At 42.7% G+C, this 19573-nt stretch overlaps 1 protein-coding gene across 1 annotated transcript; it reads right to left on the reverse strand.

Moving 5' to 3' along the window:
* Window positions 1–1967: 1967 nt before the first annotated feature.
* LOC145394390 (uncharacterized) lies at window positions 1968–14904 on the reverse strand. Its single transcript, XM_080268261.1, has 6 exons — window positions 14821–14904; window positions 12745–12936; window positions 9900–10583; window positions 5827–6159; window positions 4610–4758; window positions 1968–2301 (listed from the first exon to the last, which is right to left on the reverse strand). Exons 1-6 carry the CDS (start codon window positions 14899–14901, stop codon window positions 2037–2039), a joined length of 1704 nt encoding a protein of 567 aa, XP_080124387.1. The 5' UTR covers window positions 14902–14904; the 3' UTR covers window positions 1968–2036.
* Window positions 14905–19573: the final 4669 nt, after the last annotated feature.

A 19573-nucleotide genomic window follows, 5' to 3' on the forward strand; every position in this document is an offset into this window, starting at 1 on the left:
AGGGGATAATGAATGATTCAATATTTAGTAATGAAGGGAGTAATGAATGCTATGTCTAATCCCTCCATCTCAAAAACTCTCCCTCCCACATGAATAGCGTGGTAGTTTATCCATCCATCAATGCTACCAACCAATCTTTTACTGCCCCATCAGGCTTGTGGGGTGCTGTCTGGTGGTGGCAAGAATAAAATGAAAATTACATCTTCGGGCTGAAGGGGTTAAGCATGATGAGACTTAATCTGACACGCAGAAGAGAAGACGTAGACACACGGGTAAACAATCGTGGGAAAACATCTCGTGGGACTAGACTATTTATTGCAGCTCTGACAACCCTACGCATAAAAAACACACATGCCCACACCAGACGCATCAATGCACACACATGCGCACACACAAAGAAAAAAGGTTAATCAATGTTACTTATTTCTTTCTGACTAGACACTACAAGGTACCAAAAAAATCTACCATCAATATTAATGCATCTGAAGACGACCAGTACACATTATCAAAAAACGATGCAAAAAATCTCTCGACTACTTGCTTTACTGATATGAGCAACGCGGCAAGGCTTCTCACAAATTTAGTTGCATATATAAGTCATTAGTACGAGTTAACTCTAGCATTGAACATTGTAAGGCATTTCTCATATTGTCAGTTGATAGAAAACAATTAGATAGTAACCCTTTCAGCCTGAGGATCTGATTTTCATTTTATTCTTGCTGCCTCCAGGGGATTTTGTTAAGCTTTTGAGAGGCAATTTCTTGTGATGGGATTAGAAACAGTCTCCATTAACCCCTCCACAAACTGATGTCTTTCCCTAGGCTGAATAAAATCACGTGAGGCTAGCAAGAATAAAATAAACATATCACCAGACTGAAGGGGTTACTTGAAACAAACTTTTAATGTCTGCCTCTGTCTAACTTTTAGGCACTGGTAAATTTATCCTTATAAAAACTCTCAACTACATCCAAAATACACAATTATTATTGTTATTATTATTATGAAGGCCTAAGGCTGCAGACCCTATATCAACTTTTTTCATTTGTTCACATCTTCAATGTTCAATTATTAATCACGAAATTCATCACGACTTGAGCAGTCACTTAGAGCCGCATTTCTAGCTGGCCTTGGAGATTTCATAACACCTCTTTCTTAATGATTTATTTTGCATGTTACAACTTACCATTCTCTAGTATGGTATTCATATAATTTTAATATTGACAAAGTTTTTATCAATAATAAACAAGAGGATATTGAAATGTAATAAGCAGAATATACCACTATTACACCTTAACATTCTCTTGTACATTATTAATGTTGTTTTAATATTGACAGTGTTTGTATCATTTACATACGAGAGGATATTGAGATGTAATGTGCAGAGAGTATCGATAAGATAAAGGTGTTACAAAATATCTAAAGTCACCTACAACACGACCACAAATCGCAGCAAACTGCCACCAGGGCCATTAAATGAGAATCAGCTAAGGACTACGTTGTCAATGTTGGCAGCAGTAAGACTTTGGCCTTAGACTATGAATGGTCTTGTCTTTCCTCAACCCAACAAATGACTACATCGAATAACCAAACCTATATCGATGAGCTGCCCAGCCACTGTACGCTGTATGAATGGCAGTGGATTATTATTGAAATTGACCAAACAACTGACGACTCAACATACAACTTGACTGACCCAACACACAGATGTCAGCTATATCAGGTGGGCTGTAAGGAGGTACCAACCAGCTGAGAACTTTAAAATATAACTCACGACTGACCCAACACAAAGATGTCAGCCATCTCGGATATAAGGGGTACCGGTACCAACCAGCTGATGACTCTACAGTACAACTCATGACTGACCCAACACACAAATGTCAGCCATGTCAGGGGTACAAACCAGCTGACAACTTGACACACAACTCATGACTAACCCCAAACAGATGTCATCCATGTCAGGTGGGACATAAAGGGTACCAACCAGCTGTCAAACCACAATACTGTCGTGGTGCAGCCGACGATGGCGCTCACGTCAGCTACTGCGCATCGTCAGTGTGGCTGGGAGAGTCATCTTCTTCTTCCTCATCCTCATCAGTGTCCTCAGCAATCACCAGCCCTTCGTTGTGGTCTGACGAGTCCTCCCCACCAGCCCCCTCCTCTTCCTCCTCACCTGGTCGAGCCTCAAGACCATTAAGACCACCCCGCCCTCGTCCTTCGGTCTCTCCAGGATCTGACCGCCCGCCACTCCCAACTGTCATGCCACCTGCCTCTTGTGCCTCAATTTCCGCTGGGTGGTGCTTTCTGCAGGGGGTATATCTAGTATTAAGAAGACACATGGCAAAAGCAAAAAAGGGGAAATGCAAGACCAAGATCAACATTATCTTAGACAATAATATCCCATTAACATATTGCGTCATAACCTACAAAGTTCATGAAGCTCTGTCAAGTGTGCATGTGTAGAGACCATTGACAATGCTAGCACAAGCTGGTGCTTTCAATCAATGACTGCTCTCCATGTGTCACGATCTTCATCCACTTCCCTATTCAATCCCCAAGCCTAGAGGTCTCCATGCAGGACCTCATCCCACATCTTCCTTGTTCTGCCTCTGGGTATTCTTCCCTCCAAATTCACACCTACAACCCTCCACACCCAGTCATTTACTTTCTTCTCTCAGCATGTCTAATAACCATCTCAATCTAAAGTCTGCATCACCTCTCTCATAGTTCATTTGCCAAAAATCTTTTGCAGAAGGCTATTTTCAGTTCTGTCACTCACTGAAAACATACTCATTCAATTCAACATTCTTGTTTCCGTGCACTCCAATCTGCACACACCCTCTTAGAGGCTAAATCTCAATGCCATACAGCATAACACATTTCACAAATATTTGCTCTGAGGAAAGCACTCTTGGCATAAAATGAGAGCCCCTTCATTGTCAGGAAAGGCAACAGTTCTTGCATTTATTCTGGTGATGAAGCTAACCTCTGCTCTTCTCCCCGCACTTAACAGGTCCCCCAGACAAAAAAAACTCCTCCATTGATTCAAACTGGCTGTCTCCCCAAATGACACGTTCCTTTCTATTATACACAGCCTGGATACCAGTATGTACGGTATCACACATTGAAAATATCTCACATGCTAAACTCTACCTCTAACAGAATGTCATGATTTGTGGCCACATCTATTATGCATTATACACAGATGAAAATTCCTCTTAACTCCTTTTTTACATACAGGACAAGGTCACACACCCTGTTCCACAACATTACCACCTCACATCCATCAAACATGACCCCTGTTTTGCCAGTACTAATTTTCAGCCTCTAAGCTTCCATCCCATCCCTCCACCTCTTTTCTCTCTGACCTCCTCCATGATTTCAGCAACCAAAGCTAAATCATCAGGTCACTTCTACTGTAAACTCCCTCAACAATGCTTCAAGCGCCAAGGTCAACAGCAATGGTCTCAGCACTGAACCCTGATGCAGACCACTGACTGAGAATTTAACTCTTCATTCACCCTTACAGATGTAGCTGGCCCTTCACACAATTTCATCACCTATTGAATGATCCGGTTATCAATATACAGCTTTCTCATAGCCTATTTTACCACCACCCTTAGGGCTCTGTAAAATCTCTCTCCAAATCAATACACATTAATAAAAGCTTTCAATTCAAACTGAGGTATGTCTCTTGCCACTTTCAGACAATGACTACTGCATTAGTTGTGCTACTTCCTAGCATAAAACCAAACTGCATTTCATTTATACTGTACAGGGGCCACTTTTTTATATCATGCTCTCAATGACCTTTTCCATAACTTACATTGTCTGATCTGTAAGTTTCAACCCTCAGTAACTCCCCTTCCACTACATCACCTTTCTACACAATCACATTCACAATCTTCAACCAGTCTTTCATCATTTTTCTTCTTCTACAACTGAGTTCAACAAATGAAATACCATATTCACATCTAAATTACCAGTAGCATTGAGTAACTTGGCCACTATTGTCAACATACAGTATCAGTCACCTCATCCAGTTTCATGCTTCTGAATTGCCTCCTCAAAATAAAGTGTTTTTCATCCTGGTCTGCAGATGTCTGACACAGGCTGGCAGCCTGCTAATACAATGCCAGGTTTTCTGTAGTTACCGGGTGTGAGATTAAACAAGGCACTGTAAATATCTTGAAAAATGTGTAGACAATTCACTAAGCCCATATTACAGTCCTGCTTACTCATCACAAATGATTACTGCTGTACAATATCTGGACCAATCTGAGGGCTGAATTCATCTTAAATCTAACTCAACATTAGCTTGGCAAACACTGATATGGAAGAATAATCCCTGAGCCACTACTACTGTCTTGTTGTTGTGGCCTCAAGCTCATCTGAACATAAACCTGGTAAGCTGTAGAATGCTTCTGCCTTTCTCTTGCAGTCCACATCTTCCTCTCAGTGGACAGGGAGGGAGATGAGAGGTATCTGTTGAGTATAACTGGGCAGTGGAGACACCCCATTATACTAGTGTCCTTGTGTGAATGCATCCCTCTCCAGCACCGGTAGTATGGTAATGTAATAACAGTCCATCCTCCCAAGCTGCCAGACATACCGAGTGTGAGTCTTGAGGTTGTCCTTGCGTCCAAAGGCTGCCGAGCACCACTGGCAGGGGAAGCGGCGAGGGTTGAGGTGCTGCTTCATGTGGCGTCGGAAGTTGGCGATATGCTTAATGGTGGCTCCACACAGTTGGCACGTCAGGCTCTGCTGGAAGGGGAGGGAAGATAATTAATTATATCCATCTATCTATATACCTATGCTTTTCCCCCCAGGGGGGGGTAGCCGAGACAAGATGACACACTCACCAAAGTACTCATCTACACACACACACACACACACACACACACACACACACACACACATATACTCGTATCTTAGCCTCTAAGGGGAGAAGGTGAAATTATTAATATGGTTTAATTACTTAAAGAAGTAAGCAAAAAATCAAATGATGCCATCGTCATCTTTAGGAATCCTCATACTGATGTTGGGCATGGTACAGCTAGTGTTTTCTATGGATTATAAGCTAAAGCAAGTGCCAAAACCAGTTAATTACTTCCTATCAGAAACTACAACAAAAAGATTCACATTAATCCCTTCTCTTAATTACTTTTGTTTTTCTTACCTAAATTCCTGAGATACTTTGCTCAAGTGGAGAGAATGGAAAGTGAGATTAAAAGTGTTTCTGTTAGTGAGGTGGAGGGACAAATGGGGAGAGAGAGACCAAGGATGAGATGGAAGGGAAGAGTGGTGAGGTACAGCATATGTGTAAGAGTGATGTGGGATGGAGAGTGGGATGCCTGACTGTGAGGCAGAGATTTACTAGTGGCCACTCCCTCTAGGATGACAGTGTCTGGCTGCACACAGACAGATTCTTCCAAGCTCTGAATTCAGCTTATTTATAAGGAACAACAGAAATTACATAAAAAGCTCTGATTAACCTGTTTAATACTACAGGTCTCTCCTAAGCTGAACAATATCAATTTATTCCAAGTTGGAAGTAGCATAAACAAACTGAAAAAGATATCAGCACAATGATGAAGTCATATTAATCCTTTCAATCTGCTGAAACATTTTCATGTGTTATTCCTTCTGCCACTAAATTATTTTATTCAATTCAGAAAAGGCCTCTTGAGGTGAAGGGGTAAATGAAAGCCATACTGGGTACCTTATTCCTTCAATTCAAAATGTCACTCTAAAGCTGAACATCAAAAAAAAAAAAAAAAAAAAAAAAAAAAAATAGTGGGTTAATATTATTATCCTTGTCACACTAACCCTGGTCTCTCTGTTGGTGGGTGATGGTGCCTGCTGCTGTTGCTGTTGCTGCTGCTGTTGTTGCTGTTGGTCCTGCACTGTGGTGGGTATAAGCGGTGAGAAGGCCCGGTCCTCACCCCCCGCCAAACTGAGCATGTGTCGGTAGCTGGCAAGCAGTGGGGGGGCCAGCTCGCCCATGGCTGCCCCGAGCTCCCCTGGGGCTTCATAAAGTGGGAGCAGTGGGGCATCTGGTGCACTGGTTGGGCCCCGCTCTCCCCCTCCCTCGGTGGTTGTTGGTGTCTGGCCTCCACTGCTATCTGGGTCCACTTCTGTTTTGATATTCTCCTTCACCAGCTGTAGTGAGAGATGTCATTAGCCTCTTCAGTATTACTATGTCTTTTTACACTGCATGTCCTCATTACTATAATTTGCCTTCTTCTGCCACTCATTTTCTGTTTGTAAGTCCATAACTAGTCACAAGAAAACTACCTACCAAAAATTCAACTGCTACCTATAAGTCTAATACACTAGGTTCTTCTACTTACAGACTGAAGGAGTGTCCATGGAGTGTTGGGGGACACACTCCATGAAGAGAGTCTGTGGCAGGACAATGGATCATCCAACCCTTTACTGATCCATCAGAAGCACAGAGGTGTAGGACTATGCTAATGAATCAAGTCATTTAAGGTAAGGGGGACAATGTACTTGCCCCTTAGCGACATTTTGTGAACAATGCACCTGAACCACTCTTTGGAAACCCACAGGGGCCACATCCAATAGGAGCATCTTAATTAACAGATCACCAGGCATCCATTTTCTGGACAAATGGATCACCATGGCATAATACATCATGGTGGTTGAATGATACAATGGATGCAGCAGTAAAAGAGAACAGAAAATTATTCATGGTCTAGAATATATGAAATGAAGAGCCATGCACTAGTATGTTCAGCCCTAAATGTAATACAGGACAATCTCATTAACAATTTTAACTGTACAGAAGGTGAGAGTGAGATATTCAAAATGCACATGTTTTAGATACAGCTGATGAAAAATGCATAAAAAATTATTTACGTACAGTGGTTGTTGAAGATTGTGTAGTCTTGCCAGCTGGGGAAGATTGACACAGATGTGTTCTTTGAGTAGCCTATGTTAATAAGTTTGGGTACAGTACTTGGGGGATATGATTAACTCAGGCGGGTGGGTGGGTGGCAATGTAAAAGCAGCTCAACTGCTAGATTTGGATGAGGCCAACATGAGTTTTGAAAGCTGTTGTCCCTAATGACAATTTAGGGACATTATGTATGAATGAGGAACTTTTTTTTCATGTATAAAGTATGACACAATACAGTATGGTAACAATACATGGGCAGAGCATAGGGAATATGTTCAGACTGGGATGCAATGAATAAAGATGGGCAAGATGAATGTGTAGTGCCACGCTGTGGAAAATATGTGCAGATTTAAGAGGACACGTGGGCAATAAGTGTCAGTGGGATGATGCACACAGGCAGTCTGAGATGGTCTGGATGTGCAGAGAAAATGTGTGCACATAATTGGGTGAAGTGCTGTACAGACCTGAATATCGAAGGGAGAACCCAAGTGGGTAGACCAAGGAAATCGTGGGATGAAGCCCTGAGAACGGACCTCAGGGTTAGCAGACATGACCAAAATGCTGCAGGAAGACCATGCAGCTTGGCTGGAAAGTAGCCATTAAAAAAAAAAAAAAAAAAAAAAAAAAAAAAAAAAAAATCCTGTCGCCCCATGAGGAGCGTAGGAGCCCGGGGCTAGGCAAGTTGGTCCTGACATTTAAGTTGAGAGTGACCAGTCTCACTCATCCCTGAGTGGCATTATGTGAGCAATAAACCTCAAACATCCCTTGGATATAAACCTACACAGGCTCATCCTGGTTGGAGCTCCATAATTACCCACTAAACCACCAGGTGCCATAATTTGGTTATATGGTTACCACCCAGCATAGTAAATGGTTTTCTAGTGTAAAGGAAACCATTTGACTTATCATTCAGTGTAGAGTCACCCATAGGCAAAAGGAAGAGGAAAGAATGAAGGAAAGACACAAGAGGGAGTGCAAGTCACCCGTCGGCAGAAGGAAGAGGAAAGAATGAAGGAAAGAAAGACAGATGACAAAGGAAGAAAGAGACAAAGGGTTGACACCTAAAGCGGCCTACAATGAGTGAGTGGATGCTGAGTGCCCCTGCCTACCCGAAAAAAGCTGCCTTAAAAAATATATACACCATAATATGTAAGTGCATAAGAGTTCCACTTCCAGTTTTCTCTTTTTTACCACTTCATACCATACCAACATCAAACACCCAAATATGTGGCCAGCAACACTTACTAGGTACTACAATATATGATTTTTTTTTTTTATCTTACTGTCTTTCATAGCACCAGTTAGTTTCTTCTTTTTCTTTATACCCTTCCTCTCTTGTATACTACAGCACAAAGCCTTTTACAATCTTCCATTCATTCAACGGCTTTTTCTTTCCTTTTCATATTACATATATCATGTGTTCACTTTTCCCTCCACAACCAAGCTATGTACTTACCATAGCATTAAACTTTTTTTGCCCCATCAAGAATGTAGGGGCCCAAGGCTAGGGTACTCTGACTCAGTCCACACGTCTAACTCCTGCCAGGCTAATTCTTTTTAAGGTAATTTACCTCCCTTGAGTCACTGTTTTACAGCAAATGTAAACTGTACTTCATATGAGGCTTCCAGCTTGGACTGTCCAGACCTTCAGTATGCCTCATATGAGGTCTGCAGCTCAGCAAGGGTAAGGCAGGAATGACCAACCACTCTCCATTGGCCAGCATTAAGTGAGCAGTAAACCCCAATCACTCTTTGGAATTAAACCTTTCCAGGCCATATCAGGCTGGAGCATCTTGATCCACCAGGTGTATGTTTACTGGTTATATGGTTACCATCTGATACAGTATATGTAAATGGCTTCCTGAAGTACAGAGAACCATTTGGCTTGTTACATGGTGTGGTCACCAAAGGAGACAGTGCTCCACACAAAAATCCAGAACAAGATGTACTAGTCTAAAAGTTCAACCCTGCTGTCAAAAGGAAGCACAGCATCAGCTACACACATAGTCCAGCATCCATCACCAGTTTTACTCCTTATACTGTATCATCACTTTCATCTGAGACCTTCTAACAACACCACTTATTCAGACAACTGAGCCCAGGAACATCTCTTCTGTTTTATTCTTGGTATCCCTCATGATTTTGTTCAGTTTAGACTTTTTGAACTGGGTTAGACATAGCTCTATTAAACTCCTTCAGTAAGACAGGCAGTTCCTACTTTGAGTGAAATCATTACGTGGCATGAAGAATGTACTAAAAATCGAATGTCATCTGGATTGAAGGGGTTGGCCATTCAACAACCATGGGAACATCAAACACTGTTAACACACTCCATCACTGATACAGTACACACCAACTAATTCAAATCTTAATTTCTCTTCACACATGTTTGTCTACCATTAAAAGAATTCTGAAGCTTATTCATACATACAGTTTTGATGCTATGAAAACTATGCCAAATGCATGTTCATTATATTTTAGTTATAATAAGCCAATGAAATAAAGTAAGTGCAAAGCTTACCAGAGGAGTAGTGCAGGAGGATACTGCATACAATGACGAGCTTTTCTATACACTTTCATAGTTAACTGAACACTGAATATCTATTTGTAAGTTATATTATTCAGTACAGTGGGTCTTCTTTATATGTAGCTAGGTGATGTGTCCCAAAATATCACAACTTATTCCATACAACTTTTAGCCACTATAAATTGGGAGACACTGCTAAATTACCTTTTTGGGAGCAATGGAAAATTAATGGTCAATCTTCCTGCAAATATCTAGCAATTACCTAAACAAAAACAAACAGAAAAAAGGCGACATATAATGAAGATTTACTATATACAGTATACTGGCACAGAGCATAATTATTTTGTCGCTGGACATCGGGGAAGTTGGGTTTGGATGATGATAAATGATAAAGTAAGTGACAAGAGAGACTGAATTACAGTATTTAATTAGGCTACGAAGATGGAGGCTGACCTTTGGATCTCTGGGAGTGTCTGGTGTGATGGTGTTGAGGAGTGGAGGGGCAGCCCGGCCTCTCCTACTATCCTGCTGGGTCTCCTGTGGGGCCCTCCGTCGTCCACTCAAAGTGCCTCGCCCTGCCCCATCTCCAACCTCCCTCTTGCTGGGGGATGCCTTGGTCTGGGCAGGGGTGAAGGGAGCACGAGGCACAACCACAGGGAGGCTCTGTGGCAGTGTCTGTGGCACCTCATAACCCTCCAGGCACGACCGAAGCTTTGACTCAGACATGGACACCTCCCATCCAGGGTTGTGGGCTGGCCTTTCCTCTGGCTCCGGGTCCTGGTCTGGGAGATCTGGGCCACTGGGATCCATTAACTGAGCAAACCCATCCTTTGACCCTGATTTGGTGGGGGCATGACCGTAGCTGTTTGCTGGGGAAAGGAGTGAGGCGAAGTTGGTATCCCGATTCTTGAAGTTGGTATCCACACACTTGGCCTCTCCACTGCTATTAGAAAGACGGGCAGCCTTCCTGGGTCGTGGGGTGTGGGGTTGAGGGGAAGCTGGGGAGGCAGGAGATGAGGCCCGCTTCTCCCCCACACTTCCTGCAGTCTGCTGCTGAGACACATCCCCAAGACCCTTGATGCGCAGACTCTCAGCAATCTTGATGAGTCCTGTCAGCTCACTGTTAGCCACGCTCACCTGCCAACATACTCAGTATTAGTGATTAAAATGACACACTCAAAACATTAAACTAATAATTACCGTATGCAATGTCCCTACAATTCCTAGGTCCAGCTAATGAAATGTTTGCTCTCTGTTTCGGCCACGGCTCTGGCCTTGCAAGTTGCATATATTGCTCTTCATGGAAAAGAAGATAGAGAAAAAAAGACTATCTATCTATCTATTGCCAGACGCCTCAATCCCGTTTGGGGTGGCCACAAACAAATCGCCTCCAAGTCGCCCTGTCCCCCGCCATTTCACTCCCCTGTTCCCAACTCACACCCCCCTCTCTCATATACCTCTCCACCCCATCCCTCCATCTCATCCTCCCCCTCCCTCTTTCCCCCTCCACCTCACTCACATACACTCTCTTCGTCAGTCTTTCACCCTCCATCCTCTCCACATGGCCAAACCACCTCAGTATGTTCCTCATAACGCTTCCTATCACATCCACATCAACACCAGAACGCTCCTATATATCCTCATTCGTCAGCTTGTCTCTCCATGTGACTCCACAGGCTCCTCTTAAATAACTCATTTCCACTGCTCTCACTCTTGACTTGTGTCCTTCCAACAACGTCCAAGCTTCACTTCCGTACGTTAGAGTTGGTATCACAATACTGTCATGTAGTAACTTTTTCACTTCCATGCTCACTTCCGTTTCTTATCACTGCTTTCAAAGAACCAGCAACCTTTCTTCCCTGCTGTACCCTTTCAAGCACTTCACCCTCCAAACCTCCATTCTTACTCATCACACTACCCAAGTACTTAAACGTACTCACATTTTCCAATTCCTCACCATCCAACCTCGCTGTACATTCACTGACTTCACCTCTCTCAAAGACCATCACTTTACTCTTCCCTACATTCACCTTTAGATTCCGTTTCTTACACACTCTCCCAAACTCATCCACCAAGCCTTGCAGCTCCCCTTCGTCTTCACTCAACAACACAGTATCATCTGCAAACAACAGCACAGGGAGTTTCCAAACACTATCCTCTCTCACCAGGGCCACTCCAACATCCACTACCCTACCTTGTACCTCTTTTATTATCCCATCCATGTACAGATTGAACAACCATGGAGACATGACACATCCCTGTTTCAACCCAACTTTCAAAGAGAAAAATTCACTTAGTTCACCATCCACAAGCACTGCAGCCTTCGCACCATCGTACATACTCTTCACAGCATTCAACAACTTCCCATCTACTCCATATATTCTTAACACTTTCCACAATCCTAGTCTATCCACCCTGTCATATGCTTTCTTCAAATCCATGAAAGCCGCATACAACTTCTTTCCCTTCTCTAGAAACTTTTCCACTAAAGATCTGAGAATGAATATCTGATCTACACAACCTCTTCCCTTCCTAAAGCCTCCCTGTTCTTCTCCAACTAATTCCTCTGTTCTTTCTCTAACTCTGTCAATAAGTATCCTACCATACACTTTTCCTATTATACTAAGAAGACAAATGCCCCTATGATTACCACACACTTCTTTTTCCCCTTTTCCTTTGTACAAGGGAATAATTATACCTGACTTCCAATCCTCCGGGACTCTACCTTCCTCCCAGGCCAATCTGCACATCTTCCACATCCATTCTACTACTATCTCTCCCCCATGCTTCAGCATTTCACCACACACTCCATCATTTCCTGGGGCTTTCCCTGATTTAACTTTCTTCATTGCTTCCACAATTTCTATCCTACTGATTTCTTCCTGTCTTCTCACCTCCCTCCTTCTCCCAGCCATTCCCCAGCCACTTATACTCGCATTACTTCCATCCTCCACGTTCAACAATTCCTTAAAGTGTTCTCTCCATCTGCTCACTTTTTCTCCCTTCTCCACTAGTAATCTACCATTTTTATCTTTCACTCCCCTGCTAACTTCACAAAGACAAATGAAGAAAAGAGTAAACTGCATGGATGACAAAAATTACCTCAAAACTGACATTCGGTACAGTACGGTAATATGATTATGAAAAGCAGCAACAGCAGGAGGTGGATTATGATGATGAATGATCTGAGAAGGGAGATGGCTACACTCCAATCATTCAAGGTGTGGGTACCAGTACTCACTTCTATCTGGAAAACAAACTGATATAAGCATATGTACCATGAGAACCAAACAAATACCTCGCCACGGTAGATGAACTCAAGCAGCGCCTCCAGCTCAGCCTGCTTGACATCCCTGAGGTAGATGAGGGGGTGGTGGGTGGGAAGGCGGGTGAAGAGTTGGTGAAAGTAGGGGGAGCAGGCAGCCAAGACCAGGCGGTGGGCAGGGTAGCTACCTCCATCACACAGCAAAGTTACATCTACCAACTGGTCCTGCAAATCAAATGCATGAATTATTATAATTTTTTTTCCCTCTTGCTTTTAACTTACCACCCAGCAACTAACCCCAACATTCTGGGGAACTTACAACCTTGGTCACATAGCACGGGTACATCAAAAGCCAGTCCTGAGACACATGCATGAACTATGGTATGGAATTCTACCTTTTTCACAGAAGGACTGAACTTTATACAAAGCAAGACTTGCAGGCCACACTACACCATTAACTAATATGGCAAGACACAACACTGTCTCTGTAACTCATGGTCTGTTGTGGTGTCTGCCTGGGTAATCACTGTTCCCGAAGCTGTGTTCTAGTCTCACTGACCACAAAAAAATTTAAGAAGTGTGAATAGTGTTGTATAACAGTACAGGAAAGAATCTGTATTCCAATGTCTGAAAATCAGACAAATAATGCACATTATAACCATGATGGGAGCTAGATGGCAATTGCTAGTCCACACTCAGTCCACAGACTGCTGGTTGGGAAAGCCTGAATTAGAGCTTGTTCTCACTATGGACAGAAATGCAAATTATGACACAAATGGTCTCACTGTGTAGGATGGAATAAAAAGTGAGTGAACATTCCATTTCACAACAGTCATGTTCTTGGCAAGCTGTTTTTCACTGCCAAACATAAGGTAGATGACAGAGATGGAATGTTCAAAAACTGAATCAACAAAATGGGGATCGTCCAGTGTATTCTGACCAACACATTCAGAAAATCTACGGTAAAAAACAGCATGTCTAGATTCCAACCTCAGTGTACACATGCCTTTTCTCTATCTATAGCCAGACACATTTATTCTGGAGAGGGTGACCAAGTAGAAATACAGTAATTTCTGAGTCACCCTGTCCTCTGCCATCATCCGTCTTGCCCCTAACTCACACCAGCCTCCTTCATATACCATACAGTGACTTCCCAACCAAGCCTTCCACTTAATCCTCAGTCTCCCCTTCCCCTTCTCCCCACCCACCTCACTCACATACACACTCCTAGTCAATCTCTCATTCTCCACTCTGTAAACAGATCTTTATGCTTTTAAAAATGTGTAAACTGGTTACCCATTAGAATATGTTGGTGATTAATATCTAACAGCTATAAGCCCCATCCATGGCACTTTTTTACTTTCACTTTCAGAGATCAATGACCATACCGTCATATGTATGCCAGGTCCTCTCACTCAAAGTAGCTTTCAATGTGTCACGATCTTTAGCCATTTCCCTGATCAGTCCCCTAGGCCAGAGGCAGAGGATCTCACCCAACATCACATTCTTTCTGCCTCTGAGGACTTTTCCCTCCAAATTCATACCAGTGACCCTCCTCAGCCAGTCATCCTTGGTGGCTCCCCCTTCTCAGCATGTCCAACTACCTCAACTTCCCAGTTTACAACACCTCTTTGATATTTCTAATGCCAAATCTCTTTTGCAGTATACTATATAGTACCTACTTAGTGGGACTGTCCAATTAATAATACCGGTACACTTTTTGTATGAAATAAATTCTCTCCTTCACAGACAGTACCCAGCACTACTATCCTTGCACCAAGGAACCATAACAAGCTTGATATACAGAATTAGGCCTATGGTGGGTCATACAACTGCAGGTATTGTAGGGGTTAACTTTGCTCATGTGGGGTGATCCGATGCAGCACCCTCCAACAATGCTCCTTGCACGGTGCTCTGGTGGCACACTGCCACCCAGGAGTTGATGAACTTGTAATGGCCTATGTCAAAGCGTTTTTGTGTGCGAGATGTAGCTGGTGTTATATGATCAACTGTTATGTTGCAAACCTTGCGCCTCTCCAGCTGATACAAGTGGTGGTCTTCCTGCACAGCAAATAAAATAATAAAATGTTACTCAAAGTCATAACTTGCCTGGACCCGGAGCTGTGTGAACACTTCTGCGAAGTTTGAGCGATGGTTGTTCCATGTTAAGAGGAACTGGTCCACCCCCATGACTAGATCTGCAGACCAAGAAAACATGGAATGAGAAAACCTTTGACAAGGTACCTGCCCTGAGTGACATTACGTGACCAATATATTCCAACCATCCCCTGAATTTAAAGCCAATATGGGCCATATCCTGTTGGAGTGCCTTAACCAATCAGACCACAGGCTTCAATTACCTGGATAAAAATTTATCATGCAATATACAGTAGTAAATAGTTTCCTGGGTAGCAAGAGACCCTTTGGCTCATCACTCAGCGTGGTCACATGAAGGAACCATAGTGGTGATGACTGTATATAAGTGATGGGTGTCCTTCTACAGCCTTTACAAGGGTGAGGTAATTTGGGAAAGATCTAACCATTTGCACTTGGTGGCAGTGACGGTGATAGTGGTGGTGATGGCAGTGACAAGGGTAGTGGTGATGGTGACGATACTGGAGGGTATAATGATGGTAATACGATGGCTAGTGGTGACTGGTAGGGAAGTGGTGATAAGGTGCTAGTGATGGTTGACTGAATGTGGTAGGTAATGATGAGAGAGTCAATACTGTACTGCTCATCTGAGCCAGTCCTGTTGAGGTGGGATAGCTAGTGGTTACTCAGGGGTGGTGTTGATGGGTGTGGGTGAAGAGATGGATAATGCTGATACAATGACAGTGCTGAGATATGGTAGTAGTGATGGCATAAGTACCATGTAGCAATTATTGGATGGGTAGTGGTGATGGAGGAGGTACTAGGTCGTGGTGGTAGGCTACTGATAGGATAAACAGTATTAATGGAATTTTCTTTCCTCTTCCCTCAGCCTATGGGTGACTCTACACTGAGTGACAAGCCATATGGTTTCCTGTACACTAGGAAACCATTTACTATGATAGGTGGTAACCATATAACCAAGTTATGGCGCCTGGTGGTTTTGTGGGTAATTAAGGTGCTCCAATCGGATTAAGCCTGAGTAGGTTTATATCCAAGGGATGGTTGGGGTTTATTCCTCATGTAACGCTACTCAGGGGTGAGTGAGGCTGGTCACTCTCATCTTAAATGTCAAGACCAACTTGCCTAGCCCCGGGTTCCTACGCTCCTCTATGGGGCGACACAGGAATGGATGATGGATGGATGGATGGACAGGGTGGGTAGTAATGATTATGGGTATTCTGTACAGTACAAGAACGAAAAAACTGAGTAGTAGTGGTCTGATGGGTAGAGTGATTCAGCGTGGCTCAGCTGGGAAGTTAGGTCATGGTGATAGACTGGGTGTGGAAAAATATACAAGGATCCCATAAGAAGGAACCATCTTGGTGGGCAGTGAAGGAGGAGGGAGGGGGGGAGGGCTACCAGAATAATTTTGAGAATAACATGCACTTAACTGCTGTTCTGGGGAAAAGTACCTATAAGCAATCTTAGTGAAGACACAAATAATACATGGAAATAACCAAAGGCATTCCACTAGTTAAATAATTGTAGGCTAATACAGATATATATGGTAGATACAAATTTAAAAACAATTCATTCATTAGCCATCTGACTGTTGGTGATTTCCCACTGATAAAAAAATCACCTGGCATTCGGTTGAATGTGAAATGGCTACAGTACAGTACCTGTAAAAGATGAAATTATAAATAAAATAATATCAATTAAAATGATAAAAACTTCTTAAGATACTGATCACATATCTATTGTAACTAACTTGCCTACTACCATACCAATTTATTCTGGTGGGGCATAGCAACTATAGTTGTAGCCTACGGTTCATCTTAAATGTGAACCCAATGGACTACTGGCTGAAGATATCTCTCCCTCCTGCAGCCCACCATCCTCCTTTCTGGGTATGGAGGATGTTATAGGATGTTTGTATTCTGGTAAAAATATAAGACAGCTCCAACTCACATTTCCCTATAGATATTAAACTATAACATTATTATCAAAATTGGCTAACTGGTTTAAAATCACAGTAATGCATAATTATGACTATTAAATATAAAACCTTAATAATTTTACAACCAAGACTAATGGGACATGGCCTTGATATTACTGTATATTGAAAATCCATCCTAAACTTGTCATTCTCAATTAATAAGAGCTCTCCTAGATTGGGTCCTTTACTTCCACAATAAAAGGCAAGTTTTCATCTTAAGGCATATCAATATTAGCAAACTTGGCTGCTAATCAGTATAAACTCAAGTAAAATACACGTACTTCACGATAAAGCTCAACACAACCAGTGTGTACTTGTCTAACACATCATTTCCGCTTTCCTTCACTGCATTGCAAATGTGGGTTAGCTGCCTCTGACTTGCTGACCAGTTTCCAGGATTGTTTGAACGAATATTGCAATAACAGATTAATGTGAATATTCTTGTTATAATATTTAAGTGCAGCGTGAATGAGTGTCATCTCGGCGTCTATTGTGGTCAGCACAAACTGCCCATGTGGGGGGTAAAGCAGCAGAAATAGGTTTTGTTTTGATTGCATGAGGGGTACGTAGCAGAAGCAGCAACTCCGGCCAGAAAGACACTCCAAATTTCACATTATATCTCGCTTTCTCTCCAACTTTTGGGCCTCCTTCGCCTTCACGCCAACCACCTCCTTCACTTACCGTTCATTGACGAGAAAATGGGTACTAACAGGCTGTATATAATTCACATTTTGGGTTAAGAATTCTCGCAACCACAACTTTTGTTGTGGTTTTTGTAGTTATAGGAAAATGAGAAATATTCCAGACGCGTTTGCTGCTAGAAAAAGCTAAACGTAATGTATAGATGAAAGGAATCCTTGTTGAAGTTTAAGGTATTGGATTGGATAAGCGTGTGGCCGAGCGTGTGTTGGTAGCAGGTTTTGTGGTACTTATACAGTGAGGGTGAGGAGACTGTTATGACCACGGGATAAACTGCTCCAAATGTTTTTCTTAATATCTCCGGAACTTACGCTCGGACCCTAGACACAGTGAGTACAGTCTGACTTTTTATTTGGCCAGAGGTGTCTTGTTCTGTGCTGAGAGTGGATTTAGGATTATGGGAGACATAGGTTTGGAGAAAGTTATGGGCGGCGGGTGTGAGTGTGTGTGGGCTGGTGCGTGGCGCCCGCATTCCGCGCACCCCGCCCGCCCTCCACCCACCAGCTCACCCACTCACCCACCAACCCACCCAACCACCCTTTGTCCCCCTCCCTTCCACGCCCAGCCCATACACACCTCACAACGCCTGTTTAACACCCTCAGTTCTCAAATTTCATCCACTTGTTATCCACATCTTCATCCACATATCTACTTCTACTCATCAAGCCACCCACTCATCCATCAACCCACCTAGCCACTCTCTGGCTCTCTCCCATCTGATGTCAGCCCCTTAGATACCCCAAAATACCAGTTTAGCACTTTCTGCTCTTACATTTCATTCACATCATCCACCATACATCCACCTCCACCCACCACCTACTCATACATCAACCTGCCCATTTACCATCTGCCCCCTGCTCTACCTCTGCCTGCCTCCACACTGCTTACTATACCTAACCAACACTCTCAGTTCACTTAAGTTTTGTCCATTCATCCACATCATCTTTCAGCACACATCCAACTTATTCACTGACATATTAAGACCCCCTCAGCACATTGTGAGTTGTTTCGTATCTCTACCCGGAAGTGTCATTATTCCTTGCCTATGTTATCAAGTCATGCAGTACCGTGTACCAGAACTGTTTTCTTATGTTATCTAGGCTACTACAAATCCATTTTATTCATCCACATTCAGTAGCTAGTAGAACTTCATAAGGTCATTACCAGGTGTGTCATGATTCTTTATGATGATGATGATGATGTTTCTTGTTCGTTATCTAGTTATGAAGTACCGTACGGTATTGTTGTCATCCACCATCCACTTGGGATCAACCCTACCCTTACACATGTATGTTAATTAAGACCTTGAGATTATTCCTGTTGATGTCATTGTTCATTGTTAGTGTTGTCCAGTCATCCTGTTCCCTGAAATATGATGATAATGAACTTGTCAGGACTGAATTGGTACAGGATATACAAATTTGCCCTATTGGCTGTTACATTTTCCCGAAGCCAATGAAAAAGACCTTTATAGAGTATGTTGAATGTTAGCTGATGTGTGGATTTGGATGATAGATTTTAACTTAAGTGGCTTTGAAGTGTTCATAAAACTACTTCGCTATTTATTCTGCATGTTGCACCTCGGTACCCTCTTGTTTGTTACTGATGCAGCCTGTATTGACACAGTATTAAAGTGATAAAGTTTACAAGAGAATGTTAAGGTGTATTAGCTGTGAAAAACATATTGCTTAGGTAGAGCTGGTACGAGTCCTCCTGTGCCACATGGAATATATTGTTATAGCATCCTGTACTTAAGCAGATAAGTTCACATTGCTAGTATGTGTACTGATAGCCCAATTTTTCAGTTACTGGGTACGAGTGCTCACTGATGTAAATGCTGGGAAAATGTGCATGATCTCAGGCACATTTGTATTATCATCAGCTGTTTGTGAGTGGTTGAATACCCATGCAGTGCAAACTGATTGTTATTACCACCATCCTTGTCTGCCACCTCTATAACCCACAGTGTCATTGAATGTCATTTTTGTTTTATTCTTGTCATCTTAGGGTTTTATTCAGTTCAAACTTTTGTATATACTGAAGGGTTTAGGTACTGTATAGGCATAATAG

Source organism: Coenobita brevimanus, chromosome 27 (assembly GCF_032717465.1).
Source record: "Coenobita brevimanus isolate Jiangsu-jjx chromosome 27, ASM3271746v2, whole genome shotgun sequence".
In the NCBI taxonomy this organism is placed as follows: Eukaryota; Metazoa; Arthropoda; class Malacostraca; order Decapoda; family Coenobitidae; genus Coenobita; species Coenobita brevimanus.

What these genes read in the sequence shown, in the direction of transcription:
- LOC145394390 (XM_080268261.1), bottom strand. Translation starts at nt 14,901, where the DNA reads ATGGGGGTGGACCAGTTCCTCTTAACATGGAACAACCATCGCTCAAAC. An exon ending in CCACCAACAGAGAGACCAGG is followed by an intron (nt 4,759 to 5,826) that starts GTTAGTGTGACA and finishes CCCTTCCAGCAG; the next exon opens with AGCCTGACGTGCCAACTGTG. An exon ending in AACCTCAAGACTCACACTCG is followed by an intron (nt 2,302 to 4,609) that starts GTATGTCTGGCA and finishes TACCCCCTGCAG; the next exon opens with AAAGCACCACCCAGCGGAAA.